Below are 18560 nucleotides of genomic sequence, written 5' to 3'. Positions count from 1 at the left end.
CTATCTGAAAGGTCTGATATTAGATCTGATAAGGTAGCATTTTAAATATGCGGGGGTTTTTTTTAACACAAGATCCGGCCCAGAACGGTTCCGCGACCCACTTTTGGGTCACTGGCTTAGAGGCCCAGGGTAAGATTTTGCCTGAAGTCATCCATACACTTGCGCTGATGCCTTCCTCGATTTGTGAATGGGAGAATGTGTGTAACTGAAAGGTGCGTAACTGGAAGCGCGTAAAAAAGGAGAATTCGGCCCTTAGCGTAATGGTTGGCAACCACTGTCATACCATTCAATTGGTTTAATATAGAATGTAGGCATGTTTTGCCTTTCTCTGCAATGTAGGCCTAGCTTAGGCCAGGACTACATTTTGCTCCCGGGAAAACTTCCCAATTTAAATGTAGCCTAAATTCTCAACATGGCTGCAGAGGACCTGTCACTTCTGTGCTTACGCTAATGGCCTAATTGTATTCAAATTGCCCCAAAACGTGCCAGTCAGTCATATGGGTCATTCTATAATTCGAGGATACATTTCAAGTGTAGAAAACCCAAAAAAATGTAATGAGTTTTTATCATTAAACTTTTTTGTAGTCAGAACACATTAACATGACAAGTATTTGCTGAGCTTAAACCTGTAAGACTTCAAGTATTTATTTGAAAAAATTATGTATAACAGAAAAATCTGTCAACTCTGTTAGAGACAAACTAGTAAATTATATTTAGCAAATGTGATACATTTTTAAATTATGCCTCCCTAAAATAACTTGTGTCTCTACAGTCACTCTACAGTCAAGCAAAAAAAAATTGCTTTATACATTTTTAAAAGAAATCCTGTGGTAAAAATATTACTTGTAACACATCTTCTGATATAGGCTATATCTGAACCAAAACATAGGACTATTTAGTCATCATTTTAAGAGAATGAACAGATTTAAACAGAGTTGACGGTTATTGACACGGAGGTTAACACAGAGTTGACAGCATGTCATTGTCAACTCTGTTCTTATTAATCTATGCAGAATTAACACAGAATTAACAGAATTGACGATAACAGAGTGGACATTTCCCATCATTTTGTGGCTTAGCTCTACATCCTAACCTCAAACTACTGTATGATATGTATAAAACCAGAATTTCATGGAATTTAATCATATTATTGTTTTTTTTTTAATTGACTCCTATAACACAACAACAGAGTTGACGAACAATTAATCTAGTATTTAAATTAATGAGAGAAGAAACTTAACATATCTCACTGCCTCTCCAAAGTTTCCTGTCAAACATTGGCATCTCTCTGTGTAGGTGTCATGCTTCATATTCAAAGTCTTTGTGGATTTTAAGCAGTTTTATAACAGAGTTAACAGAGTTGAGTTTGAGACTTTTTTTTTTTATTATTTAAATCTTGCATAATACATTAAATAGACATTGTATGTAACTGATGTTAAGCTATAACAGTTAGGCTAAATTAATCTCCAAAAATAGATCATTATACTTGTTTAGACTAGACTAGACTAGACCTAGACTAGACTAGAGTTATGTTCAGTCAAGTTGAATGCATGAATCTATTTTGTGAATAAATTGGGTCTAAAATAGCTAAATATAAAGCATTGTTTTTGGTGAAAGGTTGTGTTTATTATAATTGTTCAAAATTGATTCCATAAAGATTTATTTTTTGATAATAGCCTAACTAAATCTTTATCATGGAGACGCGAAATGTAACCCGAATTAGAGAATGACCCTGCTGTTTCACAAAGAGGCAAGAGACAAGAGGCAACATTTGTCATGACCGGACATAGCCTACATTTCTGGTTGCCAGGTAGGCTATCGTAGGAGGCAACTGCATCAGCAACCAGGCAAAAGGCCTACATCGATTATTTTTGTAACCTAGGTTCCGTGACACCAGTAGGAAGAACTTTTGATTGTTTAATTTAAGTGTAGCCTAATGTTTTTGTCTGTTTGTTTGTTTGTTTGCTTTTAACTCCTCTGAAGAAAGCCTTTCGCACTGGAGTTTGCAGGCCTATGGCAATAGCCTATTCTATTTTGGACACTGCAGGTTTTTATTCGATTCTTATATTCGATGAACACAGCGAGCTACGCTAGGCTAGGCTACTGTTGGGAAACTTTAACAATTTCTAAGCAAACTTTAGGTCGAGAAAACTAGCCTACCCAAGAATATCCAGCCTGTTCTGCCTTAACGCACGATGAAACATGATAGACGAACGTGTGTGTGCGTGCGCGTGCTCCTGTGCTGTCAAATTCATCAAGTTTAGGCCACGCCCCTCCCTCCCAGTTTCACCTCCCTACAAAGACGCTGCAGCGTATCCAACTGTACCAAATGCCGTCTTTCTCCTTACAGGTGAAGTTTGACTGGATAACGAAGATATAGCCTACACGGACTGCTGCTAGTGTTAAAGGAGATAGATTCGAGAGTGGACTACGGCTACCGAGTTCGAAACAGCAAATCCAACGACTGACGACAATGTCCAGCGAAAGCACGGGTCTCGTCTATTTGATCACCGGGGGATGTGGTTTCCTTGGACAGCACCTGTTACAAGTTCTTCTTGAGAAGGAGAACCACATATCAGAGATTCGCCTATTTGATAAACACATTGACGCTAGTCTACAGGATCAAAGCACAGGTGAGATATCCACAATATGCCGACCAATGATTTCAGTGCTGCCATATAGCGTTCAACAATCTATTACTTCTTTAGAGCGGAATATGAATAGGCCTAAATGGGAATTGAATAAACAAATTCGGGCTACTCAAGCAAGTAGTAAAGCTAATAACCAGATATACTCCAATTCTCTGTGGAAAAAATGGTATTGTATTATGTAAATTTAAACTTTACATATATTTCATGACTGCCCTGATATTTCATGACTTTGCTCCAAAAATGATCAAATTCCCTGACTTTTCATGTCTGGAATAGGCTAGACTTTCCAAAATTCCATGATATTCTAGAAATTCCATGACCCGTGGGAACCCTGAAAGTAGCTTAGGCTAATAAAGAGGAAGATATCAGCATGTAATGTAGCCAGATTGTTGGTTTGTGTTGTTTGTATTTAGACATGACTTATAGCCTAGGCAGTTGGACAAAAAAAGGAAAGTCCTATATTCTGGTCCAGTGGGAGTATCCTACACTAGCCTACATTCTTGCACTTCAGCAGAATAATTGACTGAAGTCGATATATGGAACTTTAAGTAACAGTAGCTTACTCTAAAGAAATGTACCTGTTTGAAGTGGGGAGAGGTTTTCGATTGGTCTTAGGATGATGTAATAAAACAAAAAAACGTCTGACTTCTCAGTCAGTCAACAGGATTCATATAGATATACCGAGATGCCGAGAGATATAGCCTATATTCACACAGTAGGTTATCAGAACAGGGTGGTAACATGTCATTTAACATTTAAGAAGAAAAATCATAGGAAACCACACACCTTGGTGACGAGCATCCTTGTGAATGACTGCCATGGGTGTATGGTCAGTGCCAGGATCATTTCCCATTCCTCTCCAACATTTCCTGCCCTGTTGACCTGGTGCCTCCGGATCTTATGGGCTGCATGGAGGCGAAGTCACCAGTGTTTTCAGTTTCATGAGTCAGGAAGCTTTTTATATAATCAGTATGGTCACAGCATTTTTAAAGGGTATTTTTTTCCATATAATTTTATGTGCAGAAAAAAAGGTCTTTTAATGCTGTTCACCATGTTATGACTATGACCTGATATCAGCTTCATGCGGCCAATGCCACAGCAGTTCATGCCCCAAGATTTACCACAGGCAGTCTCTGTATTATGAGCCTGTTTGCCTGTAATGAATGACTGATTCAGCCGTAAGGGCCTTGCTGCATCCACTTGTTTAGCGCAACAGTTCAACACAGTTCATACAGTCCAACAGTGCCTTCCAGGCAACAAGTCTGCATTGGAGGCACCGTCTTAGATAAGATTATGTAGAAGAATGGCTGATAATCGTATCTCATAGAGTGTAGGAAAACATTTTTGATCTGAATGTATTTAGAGCAACCCCAAACAAAAAAGGAAACCCAACCTGGGGAATATCCCCACAGTTTGGGGTCCACTTTGAACTGTGTCAGAGAACACCTCCGCGTAGAGACATCAAAGCACAGTGACTTGAAACTGCCTTTGTATTTACAGTTCAGTGAACTTTATAATAGGCTGTGGGCTTTAGATGTAATTGCAAACTGTGTGGTGAGGAGTGGTGTGGTGGTCTTGTCACCCATTACTTTACATTGCAGTGTGATGATAGGTTGTGTGGAGGTGTAATGTGTATTTTTGAAGCATTCTAGGGCGTCTATGGCCAGAGCTGCCTGGAAGTTTGTGCTCTTCGGTTGTTTATGGGGTGGAAGTAGTACACAACAGTGACAGGAGCTGTTTGTCATTTAAGAAGACAATGCGGATGCAGTGTAAATGGGGTAGAGGAAATAAACATCAGGACAAATGTTCTTGAGGCTCTTGCCAGCACACTATTTCAGGCTGACACACTTCCACGGTCACGTAGAAGTTCAGGTCAGGCGGAAGTTTGTGGGTGTGTAACAGTCTGTAATTTCTGTTCCTTTTAAAGAAAGCGGTAAATAATATAGTTTACATGAAGCAAACAAAGACATAATGGTTTTCAAGACTTCCACATAGATTTCCAGTCAGTATAGCTGCAATTATGGTAAAGAGCACATGTAAACACTTGAGTATAAGTCTCTGGGGATTGTTTTTAAACTACTAAAACATGTCTTTAACTCCATTTCATTGACAACAATCAACCATTTCAGTTCATTAAAAAGGCCACTCACAACTATATACTTGAAATTGCTTCAATGAGTGCTGCTATACTGGCTTTATTGAGTTCTAAATGTTGCCTTGGGATAGTAACTTGCTGGCTTCATCCCTTCACAGTCTCAATCTGTTACTCCCCCCCCCCTCCCCTTCTCTCTATCTTGGCCCTCTTTTGCTTAGATCGGGTGAAAGTGACTGTGATCCAGGGAGATATCACTGATTACCCCAGTGTGGTGGATGTCTCTAGGGGAGCCGACCTGGTCATTCACACAGCCAGCCTGGTGGACGTTTGGAACAGAGTCCCTGAGAGACTCATACAGGCTGTCAATGTGCAAGGTGAGTTACAAAGAAAACAGTTGGAGAGGTTGAAAGAGGGGACAACAAAGTGGAAGGGTGAAGCAGACTGGCAGAATTGTGTGGAGAGGGGTGGTGGTGGTGGGAGGGGGGCCGGAGGGGATTAGAATGGGGAGTGGAATAATTGCAAGGAAAGGGGGAAGAAAACAACTATTAACAATGTAGAAAAAGAAGAAAGAACAGGATATGGTGAACACAGGAGGGAGGAAGAGAGGGAAATAGAAGCAGACTTTTGGAATTTGCATTTAGGGGGAAAAAAAAGCCTCCTTAACCTCAAGCCAGTTTCCACAGTAATTGTCACTCAGTTCCCAAAAGTCGCGCTCTACTTTCCGCGTGTGTTTGCATCTGAGTCATCTCTGCCTCTGGCTCCTGTCAATAACTGCAGTGTCGCTTAAAGGTGAAACAGAGATACATGTGCATTGGTGGGAATGCTTTCTGGAGGGTGTTCACCTGTCAGACTGTTTTGACTGGTAATATTTTATGCATTTTACAAATTCAGTGGATAATATTCTTTGGTTCCTTCCATGTTCAGAGCCCCAACAGACTTATTTTAGAATACTCTTACGAGGTCACTTAACTTAGATGTTAATGCAGCACTTTTTAACATTATGCTATCTTAGTTACTCAGCTCCTCTTCATAATAAGATAGAATTAAGTGTGAAACATTACTCAAAATGCTGATCAGGTCTATGAAATGTAAACTGTAGTGAAACAGATGGCTAGGTTGAATGTAGATTTTTTGGCTTGATTTTATTTTCTATTTTTATGAGGGACAGCTATTCCTGAACATACTGTCAAGATGATGTCATAAAGTGCATTGGTGAAGTGACAGTCCTTTCCTGTTTTTCTAGACAAGGCACTGTATTATATATCTCATGACTGAGTTAGTATCCGGGCATCACGTGTATAACAGGGATTACAGTAGGTTATTTAGCTGGCATGACTCACTGAGGTCCACTCCATTCGTGGCCTACACAGAAAGCCATCTGAATACATGGAGACCTGCTGCATATATAAACACACTGAACTAAATGGAGACAAACAAAGCAATAATCAGACAGCGCATTTTCCCTAGTCGAGCTCTGCCAACCTACCAGTCCCACCTCAGTTTTCACTGGGATTATGGTCTGGAAACTGCTGAGTATAGCAATCCTATACCAATCAGTAGCGATTGGTTTAAGGCTAATTCAATTGTTTCAAAATTAACCTGAGGCCTGTGCCAAGGATGCAGTGACCAGACACAATCCCCAATAGAGACCCTATTCACACAGTGAGCTGGGGACTGGTTCCACTTGGCTACATTTACCCAGATGAATAGAGGTTTATTGTGTTTTGTCAGAAATGTGTCTGCCATCTGTTGAGACTTTTTAGTGAGCCAGAACACAAAAGGTTTTTCAGCACACCAAGACAAAGACTCATGATTGGTTTATAGACACTCTGTATTAAGTTATGTATTGAGTCTTTCTATAGGTTTTATTATTGAAACTATAGAATAACAATATTGAGGTAGAATCAAAGTGATGCTTTAATGACAATATAGGCAGTGCACAATGTACAGACAATGTAAATATTTACACAATATATTTACACAAAGTATTTACATATTTACAGACAGGACATTTTAGATTTTATAGACATTTTTTGTACACTACTGTTTTCCAGCTTGTGTTGTGTCCAGCTTTCCAGCTCTGAGGTCAGAAGTTCCATGTGGAGCTCAAATTACTCTATTCATGCCAACATCTGAGTCAGTCATTACCTCTTCACCTTGGAACTTCAGTACCTCTTTTGACCTTGGACATTTCCAACAGAAATTACAATTTGATGCATTGGGGATCACTTTGGGGATATTCACAGTTTTGTGTATCATTAAGTTGATTTGGAATGATAGGTGTATATGTAGTTTTTTTTTGCTAAAGTCAAGAGAACTTTATTTTTCTTAACTTCATGTGTAGTTAGGCACAAGCATACATACACACATGAATTCCACACTTTAAGAGCACTCTATCATCTGTTTGAAGCTTTAACAAACAAACATTCATCCACATTTCCATATCCTCATCTAAATGAGTGAACACATGGTATTTGACATTTCTCTCTCTCTCTCTCTCTCTCTCTCTCTCTCTCTCTCTCTCTCTCTCTCTCTCTCTCTCTCTCCAGGCACGGAGAACATGATCAATGCCTGTGTGGAAAACGGGATTCAGTATTTAGTGTACACCAGCAGTATGGAGGTGGTGGGACCCAACGTAAAAGGAGATCCTTTCATTAGGTGAGTTTCTTTTGTATGTACAGTATACTGTTCTGCTGGGCTATTTGTGCCATTTGAGCTGCATCTGTCTTCAATTTCCTGTCATATATGCCTGTGAGGGTGTTGCGCGTGGGTCTTGTTGTCTGTTTACACATCTCTTCATCGGCGCGCGTGCCGTCTGGCGTCATTCATGAGACTTCTAGCTTATCCACCCTGCCTCTTTGATTTCAAACCATGTGGGTAGAAAATGGACGCGGGGTATTGGATCTTATTTGGGTTTGGGGAGGTCTTGGAAGAAAGGGTTTGCTCAGTAAATATGTTATTGTGTTTTCAGTTTTAAACTCTTGTCCCAACTCTTGTTGCTCTACATTGAGGGCCCATGGGGATGGCAGCCCACAGAACGGGCCACATTTTCCACATAGTTGAGAAGCCTGCCATTATTTCATTTAGAACATTCAGCCTCAGGACATTCCAGAATAGACAGGCTGAAGTACAGCGAGGCCCAGAGATGTGCAACACTAACCAGATGCCCAGGACATCTCACTCCGTATGGCATAGTGGCAGTATCATTCGCTTTTTCTGCCTCGCACTCTGCGTTCAGAAACGTAAATACTCGCCACTAAATGTCATCTCTGCCTCTGCATATTTCTTTGTATATGGAATTTCAATTATGTCACACAAGACGCCAGATCCTTTACAAGTTGCTTGATACAAGGTTGCAGTCACAGGAGAACAACGTTTCAGTGTTTGTGCAGTACATCTGATGAGCTATTGTTGACATTAGAGTGACTCGATGTTAGGGCTTGTAAGGGAGACGTCTAAGCCTGCCTATAATAAAAGCTGTGCCATAATAATGTTACACAAGCTCACATTTAACACATTAGTGATAAGCAACATAAGAAGCATACTTTTATTCAGTTAAGTATATAGGTCAATTTCAGTTGAAGTCAGAGATTACAGTTACAAACGGTTCATATCTTCCTGCGGATGTTCTGGATTGTTCTTTTAATCACCCTGTTTTGTGGGACCTGCCCTGAATCAGTTGATATCTGTGCATGTACAGGCCTGAATGTCCTGAACAGCATAGTTGTAGCTACATTTTTTCAATGGCATTGTGGTGTATGTCATCATAAATGGTGTTTTTTTGTGTGTGTGTGTGAGAGAGAGAGAGAGAGAGATACCAAATGTATGCCCTCTGTGGAGACATAAGCACACATGCTAAACCACCCATTCCAGCTGTGTTTTTTAATTGACATCAACAAGTTTTCAGTCGAGTAAAACACTCACAGAGGTTATCAACATAAACACTACAGGATACAGACTACAGGATATTAATTCCCGGGCACTGTCCAGCTGGTCGCTTTCATTTCCCACATCTGGTCTTTTAGAATTAGTTCCATGCATTCTTCAATTGCATCTGGTGTCCACTAAAATACTTGGCTCCCAATTGTTTAAACACTTTTCTGTCATCTTTTCTCCTTCCCTCCCCCACACACATCACCATCTTCTCTTTACTACACTTTATCGCTACAGTACACACCCTGTATGCATGCCCTTCCATACCGTGTCCAACCGTCAAGTGGGTTTAATCCTCCATCTCTCCTTTCAACAGGGGTGACGAAGATACAAAGTATAATATTTTCCATGACATGCCCTATCCCAGGAGCAAGGCGGCCGCAGAGAAACTGGTGCTGGAGGCCAATGGAAAAAAGGTACCAACCCATTTGAGGGCCTTTCAAGCTTCATACTGTATGTTGTATGTTTGGTGGACATCTTGCAATGTAAAGTGACAATTTGACTTGAGGAGGAGTACAAAATGGCTAGCCATGTTACTGCTAATGCAATACAATACAATACAATACAATACAATACAATACAATACAATACAATACAATACAATACAACACAACACAACACAATACATACAATACAATACAATACAACTACACTAATATCACAGGTGTTTATCACAGAGTTCTAGATTATCAGGATTATGAAGGAAAGCAAGGGAGGACAGCAAAGGGGTGTGCCATTCAAGAGTCGTTATATAACTGCATTCTAAAAAACATACTATAACAGTAGGCACCACTCCACCCAGCTGGTAACATTTTGGCTGCTTCCCTCAGGAAACTGTACCCTTTAAACCAACTTTTAATTCCTATGAAAAATGACATTATATGACATTTTTTTCTATCTGTTTCTCTTCCTCTCACTCTCTCTTTGCTGCAGGTTAAGGGTGGAGGCCCTCTGTACACATGCTCCCTCAGGCCTACCGGTATCTATGGTGAACAGCATCAGCTCATGAAGGAGTTTTACCAGAATGGGGTGCGAACTGGAGGATGGCTGATTATGGGTGTCCCCCGCGAAACAGAACATGGCCGGGTATATGTCGGTGAGTCCCATAAATCTGTCATAAATCAGTCAAGGTTATATATGTGTCCAGAGTGTGTGCATGTGAAGGTGGGTCCTTTCCGTCCTGCTGGGAGAGGTGACCTCTGAATGTTCGTTTTGGGAATGATGTTCAGTTTGTTGTGTGGCAGAATTGTGCAGTGATAATGTCTACATAATTTACCCTCTGAATGGCCAATGTCAATACCATCCAGACTGTCATAATGTCTGGCCATGCTAGGAATGTCAGGAATCCTCCAGCAGAAAGTTAGGCACACCCAGCACAGTTGTTTTCCTTTTCAGTTTTGTGCTTGAGTTGTTTTTTATAACAGAAAGAGAACAGAACTTTGTGCAAACTTTCAGTGAGCTAAAACATACAAGAAAATGGGCCGATACAAAAGGAATAAAGGAGAATTCAAGGAATATGTTGAGCCAAGTAAGAGTACAGTCTCTCATTTGGCTGAAGCAACCTTATCATAACTTCATTTTTAAATCTGCTTTTTTAGGCAACGTGGCCTGGATGCATCTGCTGGCAGCCCGTTCGCTTCGTGAGCACCCTGAGAGGTTGGGAGGGGAAGTGTATTTCTGCTACGATGACTCACCCTACAAGAGCTACGAGGAGTTCAACATGCAGTTCTTGTCAGCCTTCAACTTCCGGCAGCTTCGTGTGCCAGTGTGGCTCCTGTGGTTCATTGCCTGCTTCAATGATCTCCTGCACTGGCTGCTCAAGCCAGTGCACTGCTATGCTCCTCTGCTCAACCGCTACACGCTGGCTGTGGCCTGCACCTCCTTCACCGTGCGCTCCGACAAGGCCCAGCGGCACTTCCAGTACCGTCCACTCTACGACTGGGAGGAGTGCCAAGCCCGAACCCAGCGTTGGGTAGACACCTTCCCCCTCACCACAGCTGATGCCAAGAATGCCTGATTTATGGCTTGACTCTCTTATAGGCTTCTGTATATTCCTATTTATTTTGTAATTCATACTATATTGTTTATGAGGACACGCTTGTCCTTGTTTTAATTAACGGATTAAATACTGGAATGAGTGTAAAGGAAAGTAATCAATACCATTTGATTGCAGCAGATCTCCTGCACTGTTAGTTCTGTTGTTATTGCAGAGAGAATAATCAAAGGACGTTTTAATGTCTCCTATCCATTTTTTTGTTCAGAAAAGTCTGAAAGGAACGTTTAAGAAGGAGAAGAAAGTGTCATAACTTATGTGTATTGTATTACTATTCTACTGTATGTGTATTCTGTTCCAGTTCTTTTTGAGTCTCAAGTTGGTAATGTGAAGCGAACTGTTTGTAGCCCTAAGGTTCTCAGAAAAAGGAAACAATGTGAAAGACAGAGCATGTTGTATGTATGTACATTTTTAATGTGAGAAAAGAAAGTTTGACAGAAAGTGTCTCTTCTTCAGATGTTTTGACTGAAGTGAGATGAATTTGGGTGAACATTGTCTGAAGTATAGTATATGGCATGCCGCTGATGTGACAATTAAAAGTCTTTATATATTTATAAAAGTCTTTTAAAACAATATTCCCAGATGCCATTTATATTAAGTTGTGGCGAGTTTGGAGATTTAGGCAATACATTGCCATTTGTAGAATATTTGACAATGTTGTTCCTTTATGGACATTGCAGTGAAATATTTGGTTAGAGAAGATGCTTGTGTTTTCATCCATGATGCTTGCATTTCTTTATAATCATCCATTACCTCAGTGTCATTACTTTCATCCATAGCATTATCAGTCGATGTATCATCACTTAGACATAACAATATGTAGAGGAAATTGTTTAAAAATGGGGTTATGGTTATATCTGTCTTACTACAGTATTATTTTACAACCATATTGAAAAGGGAGCTGAACTGTAAGTCTATGACCATTCCAAATGTAGTCATTTTAATTGTCAGGTAAACAACTGCATGTCCTTTGTGTGTTGACAAGGACACAGAAACTCATTCTTGTTATTAAAAGTGTAATTTTGTATTGTGTAATTGAAAAATATATTTATTCTATTATTAACATATATTTATTTAATCTAATTATAAAGACAAATAAATCATTTTATCTTTTCAAAGTTGTGATGCTTTGTGTTACACAATGTTACATTTTATGGTTCGGACAGTATGAACCAATCAACACCAAAATGTTGACTCACCATTTAGAAAACAAAAACAAACAAATAAAACAAAAACAACTGAAAGGAAGATGGAAGATTTTAGATTCATTCTGGATACAAGACTTTCAAATATTTCAGTGATAGAAATATCTACAAATTTCTTGAATTTCCCCTTGGGATCAATAAAGTATCTATCTATCTATCATCTGGTGCTGCTCAAGTAGCTTACCACTTTGCTTTATTTCTCATTCACCATCTCCTGTGCCTCGTCTCTAGATGAAGGTATAGGTGATCATTTTTACATTTTATTGCCGCTGTCTATGTGGTGTAACAAATAGAGCCCTGAATAAAAAATATATAATCTCAGTAATGATTTGGCTGACCAGTGTCACGCTCCAAGGATGGCAAGATGCAAGTGCGAGGCAACTTAGAAGTTTTATTTTCAAAACTGGTTTCACAAAAGCACATGACAAAAGTCACGAACACAAGAGCATAGTCTGTCTTAACAACCAGTAGACTTTGCAATGTGCAAGCCAAACTGAGGGGTTCAAATACAACTGAAAATAAGTGGATACAGGTGCAGGTAAACAATACAGGTGCAATGTAGTGAATACAGGTGTAGGTAAACTATACAGGTGCAGGCAAAACAAGTGATCAGTAGGTGGGCGACGCTGAACGTTGAAATGTCATTGGGCTTGACGAGTGGGGCAATGATGTAATTGAAGTCATTACAACCATTTATGCAGTTCTGTTTAAAAATGAGGCAATTACATAACAGTTACATAACAGTATAGCCAGGTTAAAGTGGGCACCTCAGATAAATTAATAAATAAATATATTCTACGTTAAATTAAAGTCTGCCTTTCCTTCAGGATCACGGTGTTTTATAATATCACCCCCTGGCCCCACCTTTACTAACACCTGTTATCCCCCCTGTTGTCCCTTCCCGAAATTCTCATATCTCCTGTCTGATTCGAGTGCACATGTGTCGGTTCATGCATGCAGATGAAGTCGCTGTGTTTACAGTTGCTGTTCTAGCTAGAGTACATAGATGTGATGTTAATGTCACACAGTCTGTCCACAAAGGAAACCTATAACATGAACGAGCGGAATCTAAGCTTTTAACTGACATTAGCGAAAGTTGCTCTGATAAATGTTTCGCGAGAAAATTAACATTGAACTTGTATGTAATTTAATTTGAATTCTGCACACCCATTACTCTTGGTGAAATATCTCACAAACTCTTCACTCAACACATGGCAAGCTTTATATCACAATAAACAGCAGGCCTTACTGAATATGAAGATATGAAAAATGCATCTATAATCGGTTCCCGAGTAATCCGGTTTTGAAATTGCAACAAATTTCTACATGTTCTCCAACTTTTAGGCCGAAATGTAAACAATTTATGTTAGTAGCCTGCATACATGTTTGTAAATTGTTTAGCCAAATCATGGTTGCCAGATTACAGACAGTCCCACCTAAACAGATATGAATATATATTTCTACTGGCATGCTTCCTAGTGACATTAATGCAAAAAAATATGAAGGGAAAACAAATCATACTTTCCCAGATGTGTAGCCCTGAATGAAAAAGAAAGCAATAGCATGTAGCCTATAGATGGCTCTGGCTGAACAACACAGGTGACCACTTCTGCATGACACCCCTGGTACAAGTCAAGTCAAGTCAAGTCGGCTTTTATTGTCAATTTCTTTACATGCACTGGTCATACAAAGAATTGAAATTTAGTTTCTTACTTTCCCATGCAGACATAGACATGCTTTAAATACAGACATAGACATACTATAGACATAGCCATAGACAATAAACATTAAATTAAAGTGCAAGACTGAAATATAGAACATGTATGTATCAAAATAGAAATAAAGGACATATATATATAAAAAAAATAGAGGTAGTTGTGTTGTATATTTATATAGTCTTAACAGTTACATGAAGTTTAAACTTGTGCTTGTGTGACCTGTATATTTACATTGATATGCAGTATGCAGTAATTTCAAGTATATCAGGCTTGGGGGGGCGGGGGGGGGTTAGGGTAGACAGGATCCTAGTTTCCTAGGTTCCTGGCTGGCTGGTGGGTGGGGGGGGCTGTCAGTGATGGGAGAGTGGGTAGAGTGTTCAGCATCCTGATTGCTTGGTGGATGAAGCTACTTGCCAGTCTGGTGGTGCGGGAGCGGAGGCTCCTGTACCGCTTTCCAGAGGGCAGGAGGCTGAACAGTTCGTGTGCAGGGTGGGTTGTATCCTTGACAATCATTAGTGCTTTGCGGGTGAGGCAAATCAATATGGGGACTATTTTGACAGAAAGAGGTGACCAAGAAACTAGCAATTCTTGACCAAAAAACTATTGCTACACCACGATACTCAATATTTTGTCCAACAAGTGAGTCATTTTTCTCAGGGTTCCCCCACCTGCCAAATCCCATCACTGAGTATAGCCAGAGAACATTTCAATCTCTTGTGAAAAATAACTGCGACTGAGTTTATCAGGGGGGTATTCCACTTACTCTGAGTTAACTTACCCAGGTTTGTCTCTAAACCACATACTTGGAATATCCGCTAGATCAGCAATTGCAATAACAATATACAGAAATAGTAACAACCATGTTGTCTAGGTTTTTAATTTCTGTGAGGGAAACCCTCAACTATGATACTTCAGAGTAGCCTTCAGATTTTCCACATTTTTTAGGCGGTGCTGAGTACAGGTTGTCATAACAAAACATACACATGTCCAAACCACAAAAACATTTAGGATTTCTTTCCCAATACAGAGAAGGGTGTTCCCCCTGGTACACTATGAAGGAAACCCTCAACCATGTGACCACACAAGTGAACGGGAATGACAACCATTTTCCGTAGTAATCCTCATAATATTTACGCTGTTAAGGGAGCAAGGGAGACGACAGAGAGAGAAAAGCAAACAGAGATACTGAGTCATACATGTGGTCCTCAGCTTGGACAAATTAAGTCTATTTGCTATGGTTATAAGCAGTGGCCATGATATAAGCAGTGTTTAAATTGGCTTTTGTAAGGAGGGGGAGCCCTTATTTACGGTGAATGGTCATCATTCAAAATCACGCCGTAAAATGACAATGTGTTTTTACACCAAATGGGCTCTTTTTCCAGTATTAATGTAAGGTAGGGCTACTATTGTCTCATATGTGGGGGGTCCTCCCCCAGAAAATGTTTAATTTGTTTGATGTGATTTCCTGTAATCTGGTGCATTTTGGGGATGGCCAATACTAAATTCAATCAGATTCATAGCCTCCATCCTGATTTGTTGATATTGAGGCAATGATTCCATGCAAAGGCTTGGGCTTCAGGGCCCCCTGACCCCTTGGGCCCCTGGGCCTGGTAGGCCCGTGCAGTAATCCATCCCTGGCCTACTTCATTGTTATTTTTACCTTTAATGTTGTGTTGTTCTATAGCCTACTTCAAAATGACTGATTCTGCACACTTCTGGGTTTACATCTTGAATCTCTACCGCTCCTCAAAACATCTTCCAGGGTCCGTTTCATCGTTATAGATCAGGGGATCATTAGATCTAGAGCTGCACTGGCACAAGCCCCCCTATGGGGGGTCCGGGCCATGCTCCCCGTAAGAAAATGTTGTAAGTATACTCTTTTGAGACCGTGAGGGAAATTTGGTCTCTGCATTTATCCCAATCCGTCAATTAGTGAAACACACTCAGCACAGGTGAAGCACACACTAATCCCAGCGAAGTGAGCTGCCTGCTACAACGGAGGCGCTCGGGGAGCAATGAGGGGTTAGGTGCCTTGCTCAAGGGCACTTCAGCCGTGGCTTACTGGTTAGCGCTTCGGACTTAACCGGGGTTCGAACCGGCAACCCTCCGGTTACAAGTCCGAAGCGAACCAGTAAGCCACGGCTGCCCCAACACAATATTACACGTATCACAATACAGAATTCAGTCAAACAGCTGTTAAAATTCCATATAACATTGAAGGCAAAGCCTTTAGAATCACACTAAAATCGCCAACTTAAAAGAGGTCTTAGCAGCATCTGCATCAATATCAGCATGGAGTGCCTCACAATAGCGATATTGATTTCTTGACACAACCCTAATGGGGGGTGTAGGGGATTGAAAGTACTGAATGAAGGTGATTATTTATTCTGTTGTCAGACGTTGTTGTAACAACACTGACAAATATAGCTGCAAGCAGCAATGAGGGGGCCAAGCAGGCAGTTCAGCAGTCCAGAAGTCCAGATTTGCCATGCAACTCAATGCCGTGGCATCAGGCATATAGCATTAAGCAGTCACAACAAGTTCCATGTCAAACAACCCAAGATTGGCTGAGTTACAAGGTCAAGTTTCACATCAAAACATAACTGATTTTGTGTGGCTGAACCAGGGCTGAGTGTTGCCGCCCCCTCACCCAGCCAACCCACCGCCGCAATCGCCCCTGCCCGTCCCACCCCGCCCCACCCTTGCACGCACGCATTAGAATTAACTGGATGGAACTCGCTGTCAACAGTTTCACATCAAAAATAAAAGATCGATTGAGATATGATCATGCTTGCTGTGATTTCAATGCCCCAATAGAGGTCAAAGGTCACCAAATTATTTGTGCATCATCAGGATGAACTAGACGGTTCTATGGGCTGCCATTGACCTCCATTGCAGAATAATACAGCAACTACAGGCCAAAATACGTTTTTGCCAATTCCAGAGCCCCCTAGAGGTCAAAGGTCACCAAATTTCTTGAGCGTCCTCCTGGTGGGTCCTGAGGACCATGTACTAAGTTTGGTTTTGATACATGAAAGCGTTGCTGAGATATGAGCTCACTTCCTGTTTGGCGGCTTCGCCGCAAATTTTGATTGGCTGTTACAGGCGAACACTTCTGTCAATCATTCCAGAAAATTAAACACTGATAAGGCAAGGTCTGAGGATGGTCTGAGCCAATTTTGGTGAAAATCAGATAAAATTTGTGACCAGTGAAAACTTTTTCGTGTTTTTGATTAAATTCAATATGGCGGCCGAATCAATTATGTTGACATCACAAGTTGGCCTGGGTCAGCCTAAGGACATCCAAAAGTACTACCAGACACCACTAGTATGTTTTAATTCCAAACACATCAACAGCTACAGGCCAAAATGCATTTTCGCTAATTACAGCGCCCCCTAGAGGTCAAAGGTCACCAGATTTTTTGAGTGCTCTACAGATGGGGATATGAGTCCATGTACTAAGTTTGGTTATGACAGATGAAAGGGTTGCTGAGATATGAGCTCACTTCCTGTTTGGCGGCTTCGCCACATATTTCGATTGGTTGTTACGGGCGAACGGTTTTAGTTCCGAAGACAAAAATCGATAACTTTTGTGCGGATTGGTCTGAAGATCATATGTATTAAGTTTCGTTAAAATCGGACAAACTATGTGAGGCGTGAAACTTTAGTTTCACTTTCGATAAAATCCAATATGGCGGAAAATCCATCATGGCGGAAAATGACGTCATAGGGTGCGTTGAACTCGGCTTGGTCCAAGGATTACAACGATACCACATTTTTGACAATCGGCCATACGGGTCAAAAGTTACGTGCGTGAACGCACATCCAACTTTAGCCTGTTGGTGGCGCTAGAGTGCTTGAGTTGCCATCATGAAACTTGGTGACATTAATCATGGTACTGTCCCTAATAAGTGTGCCAAATTTCACAACTTTTTACCAGACGGTTCTATGGGCTGCCATTGACTTCCATGGCGGAAGAAAGTATAATAATAAGAAATCATAGAATCACAATGGGTGCCTTCGCAGCTTTGCTGCTTGGCCCCCAACAAGCCAAAGAAGGTTTCTTTTACATTTGAAAACAATTAGTAGGCCTACTAGCATCCCTGTTGAACATTCCATGGATTTATGGGAAAAGGATGGCTCATTTAGAACGACTGGTATTAAAGTTGGTTGGTGTTTAAAACGCTTTTGTATTATAATCCACTGTTGTGTAGTAAACTTTGCCTATTAAAATGCCAAATAAATTTAATTTGTTTTGTAATTTACCAGTTATTCCTTTACCACACTTTATTACACTGTCTGTATCGCGCCTAATAGTGATCACTAACATTGATCACACACATCTGTGTCCGCAAATTAATTTTACTAATTAAATCATGCATTTTTTTATTTTACTTGATTGTCAAATACAGTCTATCATTGTTGATTGTCTGGAATTTATCTTCACCTTGCAAGTGCATTGTGTCTCTTTCAATGTTCAAGAAGTGCGTTACCGCCATCCTCGGGACTGAGGTGTGATCTCATTGGGATTAGTTTATACTACTGAAGTGACTGACATCTACTGGCAAGTATCTCTACTGGTTTAACTATTTTGAAATAAACTATTCCTGCTTTTTGTCTGTAGAGGGCAGCAGATGACCGCTTTTTTACCCTCAGCTCACGCCGTTCTGTATTATAGCATAACTTAAAAATTAGGCTACAGGTCCGATTTATTTCCAATTGTTAGACCAGATTCAAGATTCAATACTTTATTGCCATACAACTCGGTGCAAGTTGCTAGGGATTTGCTTCAGTGTGCTCAGAACTTCAACAAAGACACAAACGACACAGAACATATAGATGCATATTATATACGACACAAGACACATGACATAGGCCTATAGCCTACATATACGGTATCCCACA

The 18560-nt window shown here is 40.5% G+C and overlaps 1 protein-coding gene across 1 annotated transcript; it reads left to right on the top strand.

Annotated features, from left to right (window-relative positions):
* The first annotated feature begins 2285 nt into the window (after positions 1–2285).
* On the top strand, positions 2286–11846 carry hsd3b7 (hydroxy-delta-5-steroid dehydrogenase, 3 beta- and steroid delta-isomerase). The gene is made up of 6 exons (XM_048245993.1): positions 2286–2633; positions 4965–5120; positions 7296–7404; positions 8996–9095; positions 9613–9775; positions 10278–11846. The coding sequence occupies exons 1-6, from the start codon at positions 2474–2476 to the stop codon at positions 10694–10696; spliced, it is 1107 nt and encodes a 368-aa protein (XP_048101950.1). The 5' UTR covers positions 2286–2473; the 3' UTR covers positions 10697–11846.
* Positions 11847–18560: the final 6714 nt, after the last annotated feature.

This window comes from Alosa alosa, chromosome 6 (genome assembly GCF_017589495.1).
Source record: "Alosa alosa isolate M-15738 ecotype Scorff River chromosome 6, AALO_Geno_1.1, whole genome shotgun sequence".
In the NCBI taxonomy this organism is placed as follows: Eukaryota; Metazoa; Chordata; class Actinopteri; order Clupeiformes; family Clupeidae; genus Alosa; species Alosa alosa.
This window is presented reverse-complemented; position numbering and strand designations above follow the sequence as displayed.

Excerpts from the sequence above, each read along its gene's own strand:
- hsd3b7 (XM_048245993.1), top strand. The coding sequence starts at position 2,474 with ATGTCCAGCGAAAGCACGGGTCTCGTCTATTTGATCACCGGGGGATGT. Across the intron at positions 2,634-4,964 it reads TCTACAGGATCAAAGCACAG|ATCGGGTGAAAGTGACTGTG; the intron begins GTGAGATATCCA and ends TCTTTTGCTTAG. Across the intron at positions 7,405-8,995 it reads AAAGGAGATCCTTTCATTAG|GGGTGACGAAGATACAAAGT; the intron begins GTGAGTTTCTTT and ends TCCTTTCAACAG.